The 24,605-nt window shown below is 36.3% G+C and overlaps 1 protein-coding gene across 3 annotated transcripts in view; it reads right to left on the reverse strand.

Annotated features, from left to right (window-relative positions):
• Positions 1–24,605, reverse strand: part of LOC150093908 (proprotein convertase subtilisin/kexin type 7-like) — a 261,148-nt gene that overhangs the window by 112,875 nt on the left and 123,668 nt on the right. For all 3 annotated transcript variants that reach the window (XR_016550296.1, XM_090412667.1, XM_090412668.1), the window contains exon 9: positions 9,502–9,602. Coding sequence is in view for 2 of the 3 variants with exons in the window: in XM_090412667.1 (XP_090268793.1) it covers positions 9,502–9,602 (101 nt within the window). In the remaining variant the exon portion in view is untranslated. The remainder of the gene's footprint in view (positions 1–9,501; positions 9,603–24,605) is intronic.

Below are 24,605 nucleotides of genomic sequence, written 5' to 3' on the forward strand. Positions count from 1 at the left end.
AAGGAAGTCAAGGTCGTAATTTTGCAGCGTAGGACGAGGTATATTTGAGAGATACATTCATTACTAGTATGTGCTAAAATGCAAAAAAATAAAGAACAAATACTGCAAATATAATACTTGATGGTAAAAATTAAGTGAATATTGAATCCAACATTATTTCATAGCCGAATATAGAAACTACAAGAGTTTCGTGTCAAAAATATATATATAGAAACTAAAAGTTTCGACGGAAACAAGCATAAGTAGTGCAACTTTGGGCAACTCGTTGCAAATGTGCAACAAGCTACAGATGTCTTTCCTTAGTATTTTCCATAAATGTAAAGCACATCTCCTAGAGGGTATGTATGATAGAAATATGTATGATAAATATTGACTCCAACATTATTTCAATATTATTTCAAGAGTTTCATGCGGAAAATATAGAAACTAAAAGTTTCGGCGGACACAAGCATAAGTAGTGCAACTTTGGGCAACTCGTTGCAAAGGTGGGACAAGCTACAGATAGCTTTCCTTAGTATTTTCTATAAATGTAAAGCACATCTCCTAGAGGATATGTATGATAAAAATAAGCCTTTGGCTCTCTATTTCAGTAATACATGATGGTTTATTTATTTTCAGTTACAATCTAGAAATTATGGAAACAAAGAAATATAAAGAATAAAAATTTTGTTACACAATAAGCAAGTATCTGTCAGATCTGCTGCGACCTCCACAGGTCAAATATCACAAATCTTTGCATAACACGTGTTAAACTGAACTGACAGCAACAAAAGTGTGAAATAATATACTCATGCGCAGCTACTCATGACCTTCAACCTATACAATAGATAGGTTAAAGAATATTCATATTAACAATTAGCATGTATCTGTCAGATCAGATTCGACCTCCCGAGTGTTAAATTATATGTATTATCAATTTAGCTATTAGTTTCGATCGCAGATTTTCTGATTGACATACTAGTTATATTCATTATTTCTGATCACGGAAACAATTTATATTCTCAACATGGAATCAAAATTGCTTTAAAAAGATTACTCAATTTATAAAATCTACTGCTTCTCTGTGCGAGGTGTAGATTTCTATGCAGTCCAGAGTAACGCACCATTGAAAGTCACTTGCTCTGGTTACAGTGACCAGTTTCAGAGACTGAGTTTCAAGTATTTTATATGGTTTTCCTAGTAGTAAAATGATTTAACAAATATAGTAATTCAATACATATAACTATTGCCTTGAAAAAATGCAGAGTTTATTTTTATTTAAGTTCTGTCTAAAAGTGTGCGGCCTGTGACATTACCACTCATCATATATTGGACCTCGTACAGAAATGAAGTTGGCCATGCCTGATCTAGACCATTCTTGGTAAATCACTGCCTTAACATCAAAAGCATCACATTCTCACATCCAGAACACCTCAGAAAAAAATGTGTGCTTTAAAAAGGCATCGCATACAGACTTCCTTCAAGCCATGCCAAAAATTAGCTATCCTTATCTGCTCACCAAAAGATCCTCTATCATCTAGACCAGCAGTTCTCAACCTTTTATGCTTCACATACCCCCGGAAATGTGTATGTAACTGGCGTACCCCTTGCATAGATAGATAAAACCATAGTTATAGTATAACAATGGGAATAAAATAAAACATTATATATATATATATTCATCTTTTTTTTGACTGACTGAAACCGAGAAAATAGATAAGTTAATTTAATGGAGTACACAACATGTTTCGTCAAAATGACTTCTTCAAGTGTGGTACCACTTAAAGCAAATTAAAAAAAAAAATTATATCCACTACACATTTTTAGCCATCCTCTTCAAAAAATATCAACATATATATATATATATATATATATATATATATATATATATATATATATAGGGTGGTTCAAAATTCCACGTAGAAACTTTGAGGGGAGGTAGAGAACATCAAAATCAACCATATTCACATAGGAAAGCATGACCGGAAACGCCACCTGAAAGTGATAGGTGGTGCTGTTCGCCAGGGATCCAGGTAAGCAATCGGGGCTTCCTCGTTCAAGCTTTCGACGTCACACGAAGAACATGCATTGTTTTATGAACGCTGAGATGGCAGACATGCACCTCGTTTACCATATTATGTATCCAACTACTATCGAACTGTTCAGTTATGCCTAATAAAGTTTTTGCACTACTTACTATCCTATCCCTATGGCTTTAACAGGCCATTAAGGCCACAACCTTCCAAGCATGCTTGGATTTCATAACCAAAGTATGACTACAGGATGGTCACCCCTATGCCTCTAAGTATTCCTGGCTGTTCATGGGGCCGGTTTGCCTGCTTGTGAGATGAAAAACCCCAGATAAATTGGGGGGAAAAACCCTGCTGCTTGCGCCCAAGACTGGCTAAATTGGTTATGGCTAAGGAAGATCCTTTAGCTCCTCACGTTGGCGATGGGAATCGAACCTAGGACACTTCTTCCCCAGGCATATGGCGCTTCGCACCATATGCCTGGGGAAGAAGTGTCTTTGTGTCCCTGTTAGTAAATAAAACCTGTTATATAAATCTGTCCCTGTTAGTATATAAAACACATTTAATGTGTTTTATATATATATATATATATATATATATATAAAACACATTAAATTTTTATATTCATAAATTACACATATCGATAAACACTTTAGAAACACATTCATTTAACTTCACAGTAAACTGAAGACTAAAAATAACTTTAAGCATGACAAGTGAAATAAATCACAACAAGGGTTGGCTCAGGGTTGGTGAGAGTGATCATGCAGTACTCACTTGGGAAGTGCCTAAGTTTATGAACGTTCCATTCAGAAAAGGTTACATGCTGAACTACAAAGCACTAAATTATGACAAACTGATGAGTATACCGAGTTCAGTGGAATGGGATCAGTTGCTGGATGGGAAAAATATTGACGGTGCATGGAAAGCATTTAAACAATATTTAAATGATGCAATATCAAAATGTGTCCTGAGAGTTCAAAGAATAAATAGGGTAGGAGTCAAATGAATGACAATCTTATTAAGCGAGAGATTCGTAAGAAAAGGATGAAGTGAAAGTTATATTGTGTGCATAAGAATGTCATGAAAATTATAAGCACTAGGCTAGAATAGTCACAATTGTTACAGAAAGCAAAGTGAGTATGAAAAGAAACTGGCACTGCATGCTAAAGACAACCCACAAAAATTCTATCTATATGCTGCAAGTAAAAGAAAGAAAGAATATGAAAGAATAACTCTTCTAAATGCAGATGGCGTAAAGGTAACAGATGCAGAAGAGGTTGTTCAACTAATGTGTGCCCATTTTGTTAAACGCTATCAACCTGGTGTATGCAACATTAAGCTCACTGCTACCTCTTCACTGAATGAAGAAACTCAGGTATATGAGGACGAAGTAATAGAGCAGCTGCACAAACTAAATAAAAATTCAATAATAGGACTGATGGGATATTGGCATGTGTGATAAAAGAGTGTTCAGCTGAACTGGCTATTCCTTTGACCAGGCTGTTTAATATGAGTCTCAGAACAGGGAAGATTCCGCAGGAATGGAAAGAATGTATGGTATGTCCATTGCACAAGGGTGATGTAAAGACTGATGTATCAAACTATTGACCAATTAGTTTCTCAGGAGTGGTGATTAAGATTTTAGAAAAATTGGTTAGGGCTTGCATACAGAAATGAATTAACAGTGAATCTCTACTTTGTAATGGGCAACATGGAAACCCATGATGTTTAGTAAGAAAGTCATGTTTTAGAAACTTGCTAACATGCTATAACAATGTTACCATTGAACTGGACAATGGGAATGGATACACCATGATACTTTTGGATTTTGCTAAAGCTTTTGACAGAATATAGCATGGTAGACTGTTGCATAAATTTGAGAATATGGGTTTTGATTATAGAATATTAGTAGATAAGAGGATGGCTGACTGTCATATTAAAAAGCGGTATACAGGGGGGGGGGGAGAGTCTGCAAGATTTAAGGTAACCAGTGGTGTACCACAAAGATCAGTGTTTGGCCTACTGTTATTCAATCTGTACGCTAATGATATTGGGAAGGATTTGACGAGCGACATACAGCTATTTGCTGATGATGGAAAGATAGGTAGAGTAATCAGAAATGCTGCTGATATGCAGTACTTGCAGAATGTTTTGAATAAGCTGGAATTGTGGGCATGGGAAAATGGATATCAGTTCAATGTTAGTAAATGTCAAGTCATTCACTTTGGCGTGATTAGATATCCAACGTCGTATTATATTGGTGGATTATGCTAGAAGAAACTGATCAGGGTAGGGTTCTTGGAGCGTTATTAGATAGAAAGTTGAAGTTTAGGGGCTATGTAGCAAAGATTGCAAATGCAAAAGATAATTCCAATGCTGAAACGAATGTTCACACGTAAAGATAAGAATGCCATTTTGCCCCTTTACAGGGCCTTGATAAGACCTCACTTGAACTATTGTGCACAGGTCTGGTCTCCAGGTTTTCCATTGTGATTCTGATATATTGGAGAGAGAGTGCAAAGGAGAGTGTTAAAAATTATATCAGGATTATTATGAAGACAGATCGAGGATTTGTAGACTGCAGATACTAGCAAACAGGAGAAAGAGGGGCGATATGATTGAAACTTATAAATTTTTGAAAGGGTCATACAGGATTTCAGTTGATGGAATTTTTCAATTTATGGAGGGTGGGGAAAGGACAAGAGGACATCCTTGGAAGCTGAGATTGAATGCTTCTAAAAAAGGGGTGAGAGAGCTAGATTTTTTTTTCTCATAGGGTGGTGTGTGATTGGAATGGACTGCCATTGGATGTTGTGAGTGTAAGCAGTGTGAATGAATTCAAGAATAAGTATGATAGCCAGTGCATGTAGTATGTGGCCTCCCTTGATAAGTCCGACTTTCTCAATAATAATAATAATATTACGTGAATTGAAATACCTGTAGTTTAATCAGCCCTAATTAAATAACTTTCAACTGTGTCTACGTGTGAACTTCGTATTATAATGACTATATGAGATAATGTAATTTCCCCCAATCCAGATACTGTTAAAAGGCATGGGAATATATTTAGGGTGCACTAGGTCAATGCCACACATCCAGGAAATTCGTGAAGAAAGAATTTTTTCAGCAATGATTTGTTTCAAATGAATTTATTTATTTATTATTTATATTAGTTCTTTGAAATAAAGTCATTAACTGTTACCAATATCAAGACATGCACAGTATGATTGTAAATCAGAATAAGACAAATGTTGACATTGAAGCATGCATTGACATAGTCGCATGTAAAGCAAGAATAATGATTTACGATTCAGGGGATCAACATGCATTTTTAACAGCTAAGGACAAGCAGACTAAGCAGCGTACACATTCTAACCCATGTGCACTGGATTAGATTTGTGCAAGAATTGAAGGCATGTGGGCTCTCAACATCACAAACAGCTTAGTTCTACTCAGCAGTCGATAAGTGCAGTGAAGTTAATTATTTGTTGTGGTTTCCTGTTAGTTAACTGATACTTATTTTTATACTTCTCAACAATGGCAAACAATCATAAAGAGAAATACACTGGGTTTAATGAATTATTTTTAATTGTAAACAGTTGGAAGATTTTTTCATACACCTTTTTTCAAACTGAGAATAAAAGTTAAAGTTAAAAAGTTAAAGTAAAGTTAAAGACAGTAAACTGCATCCTTTTATGGAAAAATCCTTTTATGCTGATGATGACAGAAAAGTTTATATCTCAGAAATGAAGGAGTGAGCTGATGTATAAATAGAATGTCTTTTTCCTCTTATAATAAAGTAAGATTTTTAAACATTATTAAAAATATTATAAAATATGTTATCTTACCACAGCACAACCCTGTGATATCCATTGTATCATAAGGGGATGTGTTGTGCCAGTGTTATAGCAGAGTGACTTAATTTAATGCAGTATGCGAGAGGTATATTCTTTACAAATAGAAAGTTTTTTCATTTGGTTGCAAATTATATTAACTTGCCAAGAAATTATATTCTTCTTTTATCCTTTATCCAGGTGTAAGCAAACAAAGTTTGCACATCAATCTTCATGACTAGGCTACTTGTATATAGAAGTGGAAATATGTGATTTCACATCAACTGCCTCTTTCCCATCGATTCTAGGATCTTTCTTTCTTCTCTCTTCTTTCTTAAGTGGATCATAAAGATCCACTTAAACCTCAATAGAGGCTCTTCATTCTGAATTATTTCCTTCTTCTTCTTCCTAGACTCTATCATAGGTTAGTCCTAGGTAGAGCCCCCCCCCCCCTCTCTCAGTACTATCCCGGATGAATGTAGCAGTTCACTAAGCAGTCTGTTCATGGTTATGTCTTCCTTACAATGTGCAACTGGCATTTTTCCATGCCACTGGTCTTGGTATTCCCTCAGTACGATAATTAGTACCTAGATTATGCCTATCCACATTACAGAAATTTTCCCCTCTTCAGAAGTATGTCTTGCTGCCTCTAGGACTTCATGTATTAATATGATGATTATAGACGAATCACTGGATGGGTGCTTAATGGAAGGACACCAATTAAAACTGACTTAGCTGAACAAAGGAGGTGGGCTTTAACGTTGCACCATTCAGTAAATTAAGCTGCATCACAAGAATCTAAACATGTTCCCTCTTAGCATCAATGGATTAAGGATGGAACTCGTTGCCTGCATGGTTTTGAATATACAGATTTAATTAGGACGAGAATCAATGCTCTGCTGACTTGAGCTCATATGACTTGGAGAAGAAGTGACGACAAGAACTGCAGAGCAGGTTGTCAAGAGTATAGAAACTTTGGTTCATCTTGCTCAATGTTATTGCCCACATGGAGTATGGGTCAGAAGGTACAATGCAATAGGAGGAATACAGAAAATAGGTTGAAAAACCAAGGTTGGATAATAGCAGAAGAACCCCCACTATGGGGTTAACAATGAACAGAGGAAGCCTGACACTGTAGTAAAGAAAGGAGATGAGTTAGTCGTTAATGATGTACAAGTTGTAGATGCTGGGTGACCAATCACTATCCTTCATCATGAGAAAGCTGCCTACTACGCTGAAAACCAAGACTTGGTATGGCTACTTCGGAAGAATACCACACTGTACCAAAATTGACCTCTGCAACTGTATATTTTAACCTTGCAGAAGTCACGGATGATCTGACAGATACAAACAAATTGTTTAATATAAATATTCTTACGCATATCCATTGTATAGCTTAAAGGTCATGACTAGTTGCGCATTCATACATTACAAGTGATATTCGACAATGTTTATGTGGTCAGTTTTGGTTTAACACATGTTATGTAAAGGTAGGTGATATTTCATAGTAAATTGTATCTGAGAGATACCGCGACCTCTGATATCAGTATAGTACTGGTTTAGTTGTTTTTTTTTTATTTACCATTGAAAATGGCTGGATAAATATATCAACTGGATAATTCATCAGATGTTGAAGAGATTCAGCGATTTTGTTACTCGAGTTCAATGATGAGAATGATAGTTGAATGCAAAAGTGAAAGTGATATCTGATAGTAAATTATATCTGAAAGATACCGCAAACTCCGATGTCAGTATAGTATTCATTTAGTTTTTTTTTTTTCAATAATTTCTAGATTGTAACTGAAAATAAATAAACCATGTACTATATTTGCAGTTTTTTTTTTAAGTTTTATCACATTTTAGTACATACTAGTAATGAATGTTTCTCTAAGATATACCTGACCTATGCTGCAATTTTTTTGACGACCTCCGCAGGGTTAAAAGTATATGGTGTCAACAGAATTATATGGACTTACTAAGCTTTGGACTCTCTCTTTGTATTCCTTGCAGGGCTCACTGGCAGCACATGTAGGACTTACTAGAAAATGACTTCTCAAATTATTCCCAGGTCTGGAGTTGGATAGCACAGGATATTATTGGTCCTACACGTGTCAATTGAAGTTAGATAATAAATAAATATTCAGTAAAGAAGGCAATGGTCTCACATCAGGCAATGATATTCATCTTCCACATAAAGACAATTGTAACCATTCATGGCAGGATTTGAACCTGCAGCTTGTTGGTTGGAGAGCTGATATATCAAGTACTGAGCAAATCAGGCAAATTCAATTAATGGAAAAACTAGAGTACTTTGAAAATAGCAATTTGAAATATATTGTTTCTAATATAATATTCTTATGGTCCTGTGAGAATTGGGATCACTTTCTTTGGAGGAATCATTACAGGTTCATCATTACCGTTCAACCTATTTTGACAAATATGGATTATATTTATTTCTTATATTTCCTATGCACTGCCAAGAGTTTCAGCCCTATCTAGTCCCATAACAATGATGATCATTCCTTCAACTACACATATGGAACTCAAGTAATTAAACTCTGACTATAAGGTTGTGTGTGTGTGGGGGGGGTCATCCCTATATTTCTATATGCTGCATTATGCAACCAAACTAATTCATATTTGGAATAGTTTCTTATATTGCTTAATGTCTTCTGATAATTTCAGTCTAATGAAACTAAAATAAAGTTTAGGATGTGGTTTGCTTCTTCCATAGATACCACTACAGGTTACAGTCTTTCAAATGATTTTCATCCACTTGAGAATACCAAAATTTCTTACACTATTTAAGGCCTCCTAAGAATTTTGATAGAAGTGAATCAAAACAGATAATGATTTATGGGTTTAATGGCACATGAACAGCAAAGGTCATACTGTTCCACATCAAAAGTTATAGCAGCACACAAGGTAAGACAATCACAAACATCCACGCCTGCAGCAGGATTCAATCAAAATAGAAGAATCGTAATAAATCTCTCTTTAACTGTTTGGTGTGCATTCAGAAAAATAAATAAATAAAATAATAATAATAATAATTAATAAATAAACAAATCTCGTTAAAAATGTGCTATGTGTAAAAAGCGAGCCAAATACTTGGGAAAAAAAAACAAAAAGTTGGAAGCTGGTAGTAATTTAGAAGAGTCGACTTGTCCAACATCATAGTTTTAATTGTCAAAAATGCATATTTTCCTCTGAAATCTGAACACAATCAAAAAACAACAACACCAATACCACTAACAAAGATGTCAGTAATGTGGGTGTATCTGAATTGCAGCTGACCTCATTTTTCTCAGTATTCAATTCACTTTTCACATATAAGATGAGCAGTTCTTTTTTTATTAAATAGATATAACATTCAGGGCTGTAAGCTTACAATGACACCATTTTGTCTCTGTCACTTAGTGTGATGTTAGAGATTCTGTACAAAAGACTATACCTGTTTGGAGTTGTAACTTTGCTTACATCAATAGGTGCTTAACCTGGTGATACATGTACTCTAGGGAAAAAAAACCACCAAGATTACAAGGATTCATTTTAATTACGTTATCAACTCTCTACGTGTTGTAAAAACCCATAAATATGTATTTTTCAATGTTTCTGTTGCATTTATTGAATTCTAGAACTGAATAAGAACTAACTATATCCCATTTCCTTCGGCCTCCACTGCTGTATGTTACTGCCAACATTGCAGGGCATTCTTCGGCATAAAATGGCATTACTCCATCTTCAGATACAGCACCTAGAATAATTTAAGTCTGATTATAATTTTTTTTAAAAAAAGCAAAACTATTATAAATGAAAATATAACAAAAATTATCTTGAATGATCGATTGGAAAAATTAATAGTTAATAATTAATGAAGCTGACTTGTCAAATTCTTTGATGAATAATAAAAAAAAAAAATCAACTTTTAGTAGTTCACTATAACCAGAAAAATTTTAGTTCAAAAATATATTTTTAGGATAAATTATAAATAACGATTCCACAAATTATTTTATTAGTATCAATAAATAATTCAGGCATTTGCAAGACTCACATAATGTTACATTTATTAAACTCGTTCGCTTACAATGAACTCCACACTTACTCAGGCAATTCATTCAACTCACTCATCACTTATTACATGACACCTCCAGGGAGTCCAAAGACCCATTGAGGGAGGGCACCTACTCTACAACTCTCCATTTCAGCATCCACCAACTACAACGATCCCCAATTACTATTATCATCTACACCAACGCCATCTACTGCCTACCACAACCACTAATATTTTCATCGACAATCACAAACATCAATGCACTACAGGATTCAAACCTGCAGCCTTTTGGATGAAGAGCAGATAAGCTAATCACTTGGCCAACCAGGGTGGCATAACATACACATTATCAAACATGACATGTATTTCTCATACACTTTTTCTGATGTGAATCCATGAAAGGCTGTTATCCTACAGTATAATAGTACTGAGAATGGACAAAGAGTTAGATAATCAAGAAACTATTCCAGAAACCAAACAGAGATCTTTTTCAAGCAACCTTAGGCTCTAATAAGCAAGGTAGTAGTCTCAAACTATGTGATGAAATTCAGTACAACTTAAAGTGGTTCACAAACATCCATGCCCATGATGGGATACGAATCCACAGCCTGTTGGCTATATAGCAAATATGTTAACCACTTAGCCAATCAGTCTAGCAAGCTAACCATGTAAATCTTATTGACCACACTCTTATTCAATATACTCAGCAAGGAAATGAGGACGACCAGATTTCTAGCATATCAAGCAATGGTATTCTTAGATATGCTAAATATGTGGTCATTCCTTTGCTAAATATACTGAATAAAATTGAATCTGAATATATTAAAACATTTGGCTTCATTCAATGCTATTTATTTATTCATATAGAGTTTCCCCTCTTTTCTCCCCAGTCCCTATTGGGGCGAGGTCGAGGCCCCTCATGGGGGGTTAAGTATTTATGGCTGTAGATCCGTGTGTGTTCACCGGGCCGGTTTGCCTGCTTGCGGGATGAAAAACCCTAGATAAACTTGGGGAAAAAACACTGCTGTCCATGCCCAAGACTGGCTAACTTGGCTATGGCTGAGAGAGATCCTTAAGCTCCTCACGTCGGCGACGGGAATCGAACCCAGGACACTCCTTCCCCAGGCATATGGTTGCAAAGCACAAAGTCACTAGGCTAACCGCGCAGACATTCAATGCTATAAAAGCTATTTAAACTGAACATATTTGGTCGTTTTATAATTAAAATAAAAGCTTATTTAATACTGACCATTTTACAAACAAACTTACATTATAGCCTACCGGTTTCACCAGCAAACTGTCTGGCTTTTTCAAGGTGTTTACGGAAAGACAAAAACTAGTAAATGCAAATTGAAAGGAACATAAAAAATGCTGTAAACCAACTAGTAGCTAAGGTTACACGTTCGCATGACAGAGAGGATTTATTGTTCTTATTCATTATCACATATGCGTGTTTGTTGTAAATGTGTAATGTGATTACTGGCTAGCTGTAGTTCAGATTGATTTAGAGAGGGGATCAGGTTTTTCCATGAACTGTTTAGGATTGCACCCTGATTTCTGTTGAGGTTTCCGCCGGTTATTAACACTATTTGTGGCTTCCTCGAATAAACGATGTCTGTAGTCGTCATCCAGATATGGCATGGAGCTGTTTTGCCACTCTATCGTGTGGTTAGACACACAGAAACGATGTGCTAAGCCGGAAGAGATACTTCTGTTGTGGTTTACATCACCAACATGTTCTTTTTGTCTGATTTCCAAACTCCGTGAAGTTTGTCCGACGTAGGCAAGACCACAGGAGCAAGGAATGTAATATACTCCTGGATATTTGTAGAAAGGCACCTTATCTTTTGGGGATCCTAAAACTTGTCTGATGCCAGTGGTTGGTTTGAAGACCACTCTGATGATGTAGGCTCTTAGTATTCTGGCTATTTGATAAGAAATTGACTTGATGAAAGGGATCACTACAGTAGAAATGTGCTGGGAGCGTGATTCTTCTTGTCTGGGGTTGTCACCGTATAGATATTTTTTGATGATGTTTTGAGGATATCCATTTTGTGATAATGTGTTGGCTATTAGTGGGAGTTCAGTCTGTGTATCCTCCTCTTCTGATATAAACTTTCTGGCCCTATATTTCGACATTCGGATAATGCGCAGTGTCTTGTGATGGTTTGAAGTATAATGAAGATATCTTCCAGTATCTGTGGGCTTTCTGTAAATATATAATTTGACACTATTTGATTGTTTCTTTATCAAGATGTTTAAAAAATGCAGTTGGTTGTTGTTTTCCACTTCCAGAGTGAATTTTATCTTATGTATTGAGTTGATTTTATCCACAAACGATTATAGGTTTTCTAACCTGTCTTGCCATATAATGAAAATATCGTCAACATATCTCCACCATATAGATGGTCTAGGGGAGATTGTGGAGAGAATTTCTTTTTCAAGTTTTTCCATGAAAAGGTCTGCACAAAATGGTAATAGTGGGCTTCCCATCGCTAGGCCTTCTAATTGCTGGTATATGGTGTTATTAACCTTGAAGAAATTAGATTGAAGGCAGTGTCTAAACATCTGTGTGATGTCTAGAGGAAAGATATCTTGGATGATGTTTATTACCCCTTCTACTGGTACATTGGTGAAAAGGGATACAACATCTAGACTGGCTAGCATGTCTGTTTGTGCAATCTTAATGGCTTGGAGTTTATTTACAAAATTTTGACTATTCTTGATATAGGATTCTGTTGATCTTATTTTATTGTTTAATAAGTTTGCAAGATGCTTTGCCAAAAGGTAGTTTGGTGATGATCTTCCATCAATGATTGGATGGAGAGGTATATCCTGTTTATGTATTTTAGGTGTCCCATATAGTTTTGGAGTGATAGGATGCGAGGATTTTAGTTTTCCCTTCACTTCTTCTGGCCAAATGTTATAATTCTTATTAGTTTTGTTTCGTTATGATTTTTTATCGTGGGGTCTCTGTCTAGATCTTATAGGTGGAGTTGTCTGATAGTAATACGTTTAACTTATCATAATAATCTTTAGGGTTAAGGATAACTGTAGAATTTCCCTTATCAGCCTTTGTAATAATGATATCTTTGTTTTTCAAGTTGAGAATTGCCTTTCTATCATAAGGAGACGTGTTGAGAATAGGTTGTTCGACTTTGGCTAGGATTATCGTACTTTTGAATCTAATAGTGTTGGCTAAGTTTTGCGGTAGTGGATATAGGCCTTTTTCAATTCCACACATGAAATCAATTTTAGGGATGTGTTTGGGCGTAATCGCAAAGTTAAAACCTTTTTTGAGAATGTCAGATTTGTTTTTTTGTGAAACTATGATTTGACAAATTAAAAATAACTTTGTCGTCCGGGAGGTTGTTTTGTGTCCGATATTTTTCTTGTAAAGTTCATTGAATTTCCTAATTTGTTTGTCCTTATAAATTTTGAAAGTTTTTTTCACAACTGCGTTATATCATTTGATCTAATTGATTCCAAATGGTATATTCTAAATTGTTAGAAATGTCATCAAAGAACTTGCGGCAATTAATATCACTTTTATTTAGTTCGTATCTCATGTGTTGAATCCTTTCTCTTATAAGCGCAAATGAAGTGCATAGATAAATTTTTTTTAGCTGATATAGAGTTGATATGACCTCTGACTATGAGGAACTTTGGAACGATGTAGAATTCCTCGCAACGTTTAAGGAACGTTAGGTAGTTCAAAAGTTTGGCCTTGCTGCATTTTTCTCTTTCCATGCACCGAACTTTGTGTTTCATTAAACTGTTTAAACTGAACATATTTGGTCATTTTATAATTAAAATACAAACTTATTTAATACTGACCATTTTACAAACAAACTTACATTATAGCCTACCAGTTTCGCCAGCAAACAGTCTGGCTTTTTCAAACCGTTTACAGAAAGACAAAAACTAGTAAATGTAAATTGAAAGGAACATAAAAAACGTAAACCAACTAGTAGCTAAGGTTACATGTTCCTGTGACAGAGAGGACTTATTGTTCTTATTCATTATCAAGCATGCATGTTTGTTGTAAATGTGTAATGTGATTACTGGCTAGCTGTAGTTCAGATTGATTTAGAGAGAGACGATCAGGTTTTTCCACGAACTGTTTAGGATTGCACCCCGATTTCTGTTGAGGTTTCCGCCAGTTATTAACACTATTGTGGCTTCCTTGAATAAACGATGTCTGTAGTCATCATCCAGATATGGCATGGAGCTGTTTTGCCACTCTATTGTGTGGTTAGACATACAGAAATGATTTGCTAAGCTGGAAGAGATACTTCTGCTGTGGTTTACATCACCAACATATTCTTTTTGTCTGATTTCCAAACTCCATGAAGTTTGTCCGATGTAGGCAAGACCACAGGAGCAAGGAATGTAATATACTCCTGGATATTTGTAGAAAGGCACCTTTGTAGGAAGCCACAATAGTGTTAATAACTGGTGGAAACCTCAACTGAAATCAGGGTGCAATCCTAAACAGTTCGTGGAAAAACCTGATCGTCTCTCTCTAAATCAATCTGAACTACAGCTAGCCAGTAATCATATTACACATTTACAACAAACATTGATGGGTGATAATAAGTCCTCTCTGTCATGTGAACGTGTAACCTTAGCTACTAGTTGGTCAGTATTTAAATAAGTTTGTATTTTAGCTATAAAAGCTAGTTTAAATAGTTAAGTTCTTATGACACTCCCAATCCTCTTATTTTTGCTTGCCTAAAAGGACAAATTAAAAATTTGTAGTCTATAAATTCTCAATCTATCTGTAAAAAAACATCCTGGGAAACCTGAAGCTATCTTATTTATCCACCTCAGATTTTTCTTTGCCACTTCTTAATTCTGGAGTTGCACTTAAGATACTGGAGAGGTTGGTGATAGCTAGGACACAAAAATATGTTGATAACAGAAGTATTCTCTGTACTTTTCAGCATGGGTTTGTCAAGGGGGGGGGGGATCCAACTTGCTTTTATCAACTTGCTTATGTACTATAACAAGCAAGGTGATGAATGTATTGGACAAGGGAGATTCAGATACAGTGGTATACTTAAATTTTGCAAAGGCTTTTGATAGGTTGCCACACCTCAAGTTCATAACTAAACTGGAGCAGATGAATTGGATAGACAACTGGCTCTCAAATAAGTATTAGCAAGTTGTATATGGGATGCAATATCCCGGAAGAGGAAAGTTGGTATTTTTTATTTATTATTTTTTATGTACCTTGCACCCATGAAAATTATTTGCAAACCTACGAGGGTGGTGTGAAAAGTTCTTGGCCTCAACCATAGATGGCGACACTACCAGTAAGATTTTTTTTTCCTAAGTTGGCACATCTGGAATAAGCATCCTTGAGAAATTGCAAGTCATTCTATCAAGTAGTTTGTTTTATACAACTGTCTGTAGCAAAAGTGTAGTCTGTATCCCTTGAAATGGATAAAATTGAGTATCGTGCAGTTATAAAATTCTTTATAAAAGAAGGTTTAACGGCAAAAGAAATTATTTGAAGTTCATAAAAGTTTATCGACACTCTTCTCTTTCATTTTCAATAATTAAGAAATGGGCTGCCGAGTTTAAACATGGCTGTACAAGCCTTGAAGATGATCCATGTGAAGGACGTCCAAAAAGTGCAACACCACCAGACATCATTGATCAAGTGCACGATATGGTATTGGATGACTGGCGAGTCAAAGTGCATGAAATTGCTGAGGCTATAGGTATTTCAAAAGAACATGCAGGATATATTTTGCATGAAGAATTGTATATGAAAAAGCTTTGCACAAGATGCATGCCACACTTGTTCACAGCACATCAAAAATGCACTTGCATGAAAATCTCTGAAAACAGTGCTTGGAGAATTTTAATAAGAATAAAACTGATTTTGTGCATCAATTTATTACTATGAATGAGACATGGATTCACCCTTACACACCAGAATCCAAACAGCAGTCAAAACAGTGGACAGAAGCCAGTTGTTCAGTGCCAAAGAAGACAAAGTCAATTCCATCAGCAGGAAAGGTCATAGCATCGGTGTTTTGGGATGCTAAAGGCATTTTGTTTATTAATTATCTTGAAAAGGGTAAAACAATAACTGGGGAATATTATTCCGATCTTTTAACCAGACTAGATGAAAAAATTTGCGAGAAAAGACCAGTTTTAGAAGAAAGAAATCATCTTTCATAAAGGTGTTGGCAATGGGAAAATTAAAGGATCTGCACTATGAATTGTTGGAACATCCACCTTATTCTCTAGATTTGGCTCTCTCTGACCTCTATCTCTTCCCAAAACTAAAACTCTTTCCCACTGGTCAGAGTTTTTCTTTGAATCAAGAGGTGATTGCAGCTGTAGAGGGATATTTTGCAGATCTTACTGAGAACCACTACAGGGATGGGATGATGGTGTTGGAGCATCGCTGGAATAAATGTATTAGTCTTAAGAGAGATTATGTTGAAAAATAAAAATAATTTTGAAATTATAAATTTGTTTTTTCATTGTTAGGCCGAGAACTTTTCAGACCATCCTCATAGAGTACATTTTGTACAGTGGGTGGGATAAGGATTTTTTTAATATTTTTAAATTTTACATATATTTATTGTATTGATTTTTTTTTAAAATATAGTCCAGAAATCCTGCTCTAGAGACCACACATGGAACGTTTTTAAGCAATTTCAAGTCTCAATAAGCAGGGCAGTAGTCTCACACCAGGCAATGAAATTCATCTTCCACCTTAAGACAATCGCAAACATCCATGCCCACAGTGGGATTAGTATCCGCAGCCTGTTAGAATGAGCACACTAACCATTATGCCTCAGGGATCTGTTTTGGGGGCCATTGTTATTTAATTTGTATATTAATGATATTTGGATGGTTTAAACTGGTAATATATAACTATTTGCAGATTATGCAAAACTAGGGAGAGTGATGAGGAATCAAGCAGATGTGTCCTTACAGGAAGACTCGAATAGATTGTACAAGCAGACAACAGTATGGAATTATCAGTTCAGTGTTGCAAAGTGTAAGGTTATGAAATTTGGCAAGCAACAATGGGATGCAAAGTATACACCTGGTGGGGAAATTTTGCAAGAAGCTTTAAGAAGAGACCGTGGAGTGATGGTGGACAAGGATCTAAAGTTCAGAGGTCACACTGCACAAGTTGTGAAGTCATCATAATCTGACACCTCGCTGCAGGTAGTACTTTATTCCCTGTGCTTCCATCTCAGTATGGTATCACTGATTGTTGAGCTTGGATGGTCCAATTTGTCAATAATTTGCTGAACAGATATGCCAGCAACATAGCATCCTATCACAATACCTCTTTCAAGATCTGTTAGTCAGTTCTCTTCTAGCAGCTATTTCACCCACACACAGTTGCAATGACTTAGGAGCATCATATTCCTCCAATTTATACCAGTTAGAAAAATATGTGATAATGCTGCCGCATCCAGGGCATCTGACATGACTGTTTTTAGATCATAGGAAAGAGTTGAGAAATATGTTATGTGGTTAGCATAATCCACCTCCTCACATCAAATATAAGGATTCTTCTTAAACCAGGAAAGATCAAACTGAAGGAGAAAGAGCTAGAAAGGATTAAGTAGGATATAAGAGGTAATGCCAAAACGCAGGCCAGGAGAAGGTGTGGTAAATTTGAAGAATGAAAAATTATTTTACTCAGGAAGAGAAGATAACATCCACAAAGAAGTGTCACAATATTAGTCTATATTAGTCTGTAATCACTTGCAGAACTCCATTTTAACCTTAGAACCAAATGGTCCAAGAATTATAACAATTAGATTAAAACCACTTCCCCTAGCCCTACCTGGTGTATACCAGGTCCCTTGCAGTTGTAAACTGTCTTACTCTGGCCAAACAGGCAGGACAGCGAATATCAGAATTTCTGAACACAAGGACTACATCTGGTTTCACAAGTACAGCCATTCTGGTCTTGCTGACGTATTTAGTAACAAATTATTACAATCGGGGTTTTGTTAGCGCTAGTGTCGCTGCGGGGAAATTCAAAGTTACATCTCCGTGATAACAACTTGATGTCTACGAACGATAACGAATCTTCTTACAGAAAGTTGACCTTGTGCCTTGACTGGTTTTGGCAGTGTAGTGGTTGGTTGTAGCTGGAGCAATACATAGCATAACTGTTATCATAATTTGAATTATTGCAAGTTTTTCATCATTAGTTTTTTGTAATTAATATTGTCAATCTCTACACAATGAGCTTAATTAAAAAGTGTAAAATAGATTCGGAACATCAAGCATTTAACCCTGAGTGGACAAACAAATATTTTTTACATTGTTTAAGGACAAAACAGTGTGCATTGTTTGCCGGGAATCTATCACTGTGCCAAAAGAGTACAATCTGAGATGTCATTTCGAATCAAAACATCCTAACCTTGGCAAGTTGGATGCAAGTGAAAAGCAAATAAAAGCAGCAAAGTTACTGAAAACCCTTAGCGGTGAGCAACAAGCCTTTAAAAAGTGACATCTGCAAATGAAGTTGCAAAGGTAAGCTTAAAAATATCACAAGAAATAGTTTGTGCTGGCAAATCATTTACTCAGGGAGAGTCGATAAAAAAAAGTGTCTGATGATTGCCGTTTCCGAATTGTGTACTGATAAGAAAAATAATTTTGAAAATATCAGTTTCTCCCGTATGATTGCTCAGTGCAGGGTGGCTGATATTGCCGAGGATCTTAAAGATAACCTGCAAAAATCGGCTAGTGAATTTTTCTATTATTCACTTGCTATTGATGAAAGTACTGACGTGAAAGATACTGCACAGTTTTAATATATGTTAGAGGCGTTAATAAGAATTTTGAGGTGACAGAGGAGCTTGCTGGTTTGTGTTCAATGAAAGTAAGCACAACAGGAAAGGAGATCACAGAAAATGCAAAGATGTGTGTAAACAAAAAACTATCTTTAAATTTCAAGAATTTAGGAGCAGTTTGCACTGATGGTGCCCCATCTACGTGTGGAAAAAATGTTGGTGTTGTAACATTTATTGAACAGTATGCAGGTAAACCATTGACAAAATTTCACTGCCTAATTCATCAGCAGGTGTTATGTTCATAGGTTTTGCAGTGTGATCATGTGATTAAAGTAGTATTTGCTCTGGTCAACTATATTTGAGCTCGGGGTTTGAAACACGTTTCAGGTGTTTCTAGAAGAAAATGATGCTGAGTATGGGGATCTACCATACCACACTGATGTACGTTGGTTGGGCCACAGTAAAGTTTTGTCACACTTTGTCGCTCTAAAAAATGAACTAGTTGAATTTTTCGAATATCAAGAAGATATGGAAAAATTCCCATAAATAATGGAATCGAGATTTTTTTTTCTGTGACATTTTGGGTCACTTGAATGACCTTAACTTACAGCTTCAAGGAAAAAATAAGTTTGTTTTTCAGTTAATGTCTCTTATAAAGGCATTCAAAATGAAAGTAAGTTTGTTTGAAAATCAGCTTGCTAAGGGGATATGTCACATTTCTTAAGTTCTCGACAGAATATTCCATCAGAATATCATTCAATGGTGGGTGGAAAATATACAAAGCACATATCACTTCTAAGTGAGGAGTTTCAGAAAAGAATGCCATTGAGTAATGAAGACGAAGTCCGCATAAAAGTGATCGAGGATCCATTTTCTGTCGAAGCAGGATATCTACCTGTCAAACTCCAGATGGAAGTTATTGATCTCCAGTGTTCTGAAACTTATCGGATCAAGCATTAGGAGAGCACTTTACAAGAGTTTTATTCTATTCTGGATCAGGATAAATTTAAAAGTTGGATACTGCCTACCAGGTATTTTGTATGTTTGTTCACAAGTATATACTTGTGAACAAACATTTTCGTTCATGAACTTGAACAAAACCAAACAGTGTTCATCTTTAAGTGATATCAATTTAGAGGCCATATTAAGAACGCCCACTTCAAACATGACACCAAACTTGGATAATATAGTGGCAACAAAGAAATACATTCAGTCACTGATATTTCACTGAGAATAAGCGTGATATTCTCAGTGAAATCATTAATAAACTTTGTATTTATGTTTAAGTGGTTTTTATTGAGAAATTTTGCAGCTATATCTGTTTGTAAATAATTTTAATTGTAACTCTCTAAAAACTTTAAACATGCATATTAATTAATATTTAATGTAGACCCACTAACAAATTTATTTAAGTTTAGCTGCAGTGGACTAGTCTAAGATTCTAGGTCCGAAGTGAACTGGCCCTTGGTCAGGTGGTCCAAGTTGGGTTTGGCCCTCAAAGACAATCAAGTTGTGCAGGCCTGCTCTAGATCAATCACATGAAGAATTAGAAAATACCAGAAACTACAGGATCTTACTGACAAAATAAACAAAAAGAATACTGAAAAACAGAAAAGAAAAGAAAAACAAAAAAGATTGTAATTCTGGTAGGTACCAATGACTTAACTAGCAATAAACTCAGTATGAGAGGATATGAAAAGGTTGTTGGAAGAAGAAAGAGCGAAAAGTGAGAAGTGAAAATCATAAGTATATTACCTTGATATGACAAAAATGAATTAAGAAGAAGGGCTATGATGGCAGACAATTCAATGCATAGGCTGTATAGGAGTGAATGCAGGTTTTTGGATGTGTGGCATGAGCTTAAGAAAAGATTGGATTTGTATAAGAGAGACAGTCTACACTTGAATGTGTGTGGAAACAGGAGTCTTGAAAAAGTATTAACTGATATCAGAGACCAAACACAGAGAGTCAGGAAAACTGAATTCTGATGGGATGAATCGTTAGAATCTGTGTGTAAGAGTGAATGTTGGGCAACTATGTTAATGATCAGAATGGTTAATATTATGGAATTGATTGTGAAGAAAGAATGATTCAGTGTTCATCTATCAGTCTGCATAAGTAATCTGCAAGTTGTCAAACTGTGATGCTGACCACAGACAAGAGTATACACAACAGCATGCAGGTAAGTTATTATGTTGGTACACAAATGCTAGGAGTATCAGAAATAAAGGATTAGAGTTTGTTATTATTATTAACATCTGACCTCCATGGAGTCGGAGACTCATCGTCAGAGGTACACACTACTGCACACAATGCTCATCCAACTGTGCTTTAAACTGATTCAATGTGTCTACACCCACAACTCAGACAATGCATTCCACTCACCAACCACTCTTCGTAAAAAGAAGCTACTCCTCACTTCTCTGCTCACATCATCCTTATACATTTTCCAGCGATGGCCTCTTGTTCTATTCCCTCTCCTATTCTATGAAAAATCTCTTCCATGTCGACCTGATAACCCCTGACTAGCTTATATGTCTCAATCATATCCCCTCCCCCTTCCTCCTATTCATGAGGCTCTGCAACTTACATTCTTTCAATCTGTCCTTGTATTCATCATGCCAAAGACCACTGACCACCTTTGTGAATCTTCTCAGGACCGTTTTCAACATATCTTCATCACCATGAAAACCCGGTGACCAAATCTCTGCACAATAATCCATATGAGGCCTGATCAAGGCCTCATAACTTCTCTATTTCTGCATGTCAGGGTCCTCTGCATCATTGTCATTATTTGGTGTGACATCTTCGCAACTTGTGCAATGTGGCCCCTGAATTTCAGGTCCTTTTCCACAATCACTCCTAGATCTCTCATCTCCTCTACTTCCTTTAAACTTTCCCCACCAAGTGTATACTCTGCATCCCATCGTTGCTTACAAAATCTCAATCCTTACTCTGCGACACTGAACTGGCAGTTCCACTTACCTGTCCATTCATGAAATCTATTCAAGTCCTCTTGTAAGGCCATAACATCTGTTTGACTCTGCATTGCTCTCCCCAGTTTTACCTAGTTAAATCCATCCCAAAATTGTTTTGGTTAATATACTGGGATCTCATATTGTAGGCATTAGCGAGGACTGGGTATCAGAAGCAGACATACTAACTGGCATCAAGTGCAAAGGATACAGTATTTTTAGGAAGAGGAGAGGAGGGGGGGGAGTTGCTGCTAATGATATCAGATGACTTGAATCCAATTATAGTTGAGACCTATGACTGGAATTCTAATAAAAGTTTTTCATGTGGCAGTGATTTTGAAGCCATTCTGCTGTGAGTTTGAGTCTAACAAGATTAAATACACAGTGGAGTATTGTTACAGACCTGGTGGATTGGCTGCTAGTGATGAAGAAATGCATCAAGAAATAAATGCAATGGATGCAAAAAGAGTAATCTGAACATTGATTGGTCAGCTATGAAATCACATGAGAAGAATGAAACTAAATTTATTGAACTGTTGAAAGACAACTTCCTCAAGCAGCATGTGACAGAAGGAACTCGTGGTCAAAGAGTGTTAAATCTGATTATAGTATAAGAGGGGGGTTTCAGTTAAATATATAACTATTCTGCCTCTAGTTGGTGACAGTGATTATGTAGTACTAGCAAAGTGACTAAGTTTATGAATGTTCCATTCATAAAAGATTACATGCTGAACTACAAAGCAGAAAATTATGATTACCTGAGAGTATGCTGGGTTTTATGCCATGGTATCAGTTGTTGGATGGGAAGGATATCGACAGTGAGTGGGAAGTGTTTTAAAAAAAAACACTTAAATGATGCAATATCAGAATTTTAAAGTTTGAAAAATAAATAGAGTAGGAGTTCAACTGTTTCAACAGTTGAACTCCTATTCAACAAGAGTAACTGTTCAACTGCTGAGCAGCCATTTTGCTAAAAGCTAATAACATGGTATAAGCAACATTGAACTCAATGCTACCTCTTTATTGTATGAGGAAACTCATGTATACAAGGAGGAAGTATTACAGCTATTGCACGAACTGAATAAGAATTCAGCAATAGGAACTGATGGGATATCAGCATGGATGCTTTGCCTCCATAGCTCATTCGGCATAGACGTCGCCCTTAGGTTGGACAATTCCCATTCATGATGTGAGTAACCTTTACCTGGTCTCTTTTGATGAAAGATGAGTTAGCCAGTCAATACGGAAATAGGGGGGTTTCACCTGGAAACACAGGCTTTTTGTTCCCCCAGAACAATCAAACCGGCCACGTGAACACACGTGGATTACAGTCAGGAATACTTAAGAAATGGTCCCTCCCAGCGATTCGTCAACCATGCCAGTTCCAAGCTGGGATAAAATGGGGGGGGGGGATGAGATGGTGCTATACTTCATCATAAAAGGGGCTCACGGCCATTATATCATACGAAAAAAAAAAAAAAAAAAGCATGGATGCTAAGGGTGTTCAGCTGAACTGGCTATTCCTTTGACCTGCCTATATAATTTGAGTCTCAGAACACGGAAGATTCTGCAGGAGTGGAAAGAATGTATGGTAATCCTATTGCACGAGGGTGGTGCAAAGGCCGATGTATCCAACTATCGACCAATCAGTACCTCAGGAGTGGTGGTGAAGTTTATGGAAAAGTTGGTTAAGGCTTGCATTCAGAAATGGGTTGAGAGAATCTCTACTTTGCAACGAACAGTATGATTTAATTAATGGAAGGTTATGTTTTAGCAACTTGCTCACATTCTATAATAATGTTACCATTGAGTTAGACATGGGGAATGGATAACTATTATACTTTTGGATTTTGCTAAGGCTTTGAGAGAATACAACATGGAAGAGTGTTGCATAAATGGAAGAATATGGGACTGGATTACAAACTATTAGCATAGATGGCAGAATGACATATCAAAAAGTCATATGGGAGTGGGGGGGGGGGGGTCTGCAAGATTCAAGGTAACCAGCGGTGTGCCTCGAGGTTCAGTCCTTGGTCTACTGTTATTCAATTTGAACATTAATGACATTGGGAAGGATCTGACATGTGACATACAGCTATTTGCCAATGATGCAAAAATAAGGTAATCAGGAGTGTTGCTGATATGCAGTATTTGCAGAATGATTTGAATAGGCTGGAATTATGGGCATGTGAAAATGGCTATCAGTTCAATGTTAATAAATGTAATGTCATGTGCTTTTGTGTGATTAGATATCCAATGTTGTATTATATTGGTGAGATTATGCTAAAAGAAACTGATCAGTTAAGGGATTTTGGAATTTTAGTAAAGAGGAAGTTGAAGTTCAAGGGTCATATAGCAAAAATTGTAAAAACAACTCAGAGAATAATTATGATTATTATTTTGGGCAACTCCAAGGAGTTGATAGACTCATCTAGGGAGGCCCTAACATCATGTCGAGAACAACTATTTGACATTTACACAGTATCTATCATACCTCACCTTGAACTCATTCACAGTCATGGCACCCACAACAGACTCTGGCAGCTTATTCCACTCCTTCACCACTCTCCAAGTAAAAAACCTAGCTCTAAAACACCCCTGCTAACCACATTCTTGCCCAGCTTCCATGTATGGCCCCTAGTCCTCCCACCACCAGTCCCATTCTCAAAAATATCTTCTGGATTAATCTTATAGAAACCCTTCAGTAATTTGAATGTCTCAATCATATCACCCCTTTTCTGCCTATCAACCAATTTTTGCAACCCACAAATCTTCAACCTGTTCTCATAAGGTTCATTCCACAGACCTGCTATCATCTTGGTCACTCGTCTCTGGATCCTCTCCAAATCCTCCCCCATCAAGAAGAAACCCTGGCGCCCATATCTGGGCACAGTAGTCTAGATGGGGTCTAGGTTATTGCAATGCTGAAACAAATCTTGACA

Source organism: Typopeltis vanoorti, chromosome 23 (genome assembly GCF_054136105.1).
Source record: "Typopeltis vanoorti isolate ZY-2024b chromosome 23, IOZ_Tvanoo_1.0, whole genome shotgun sequence".
Lineage (NCBI taxonomy): Eukaryota > Metazoa > Arthropoda > Arachnida > Uropygi > Thelyphonidae > Typopeltis > Typopeltis vanoorti.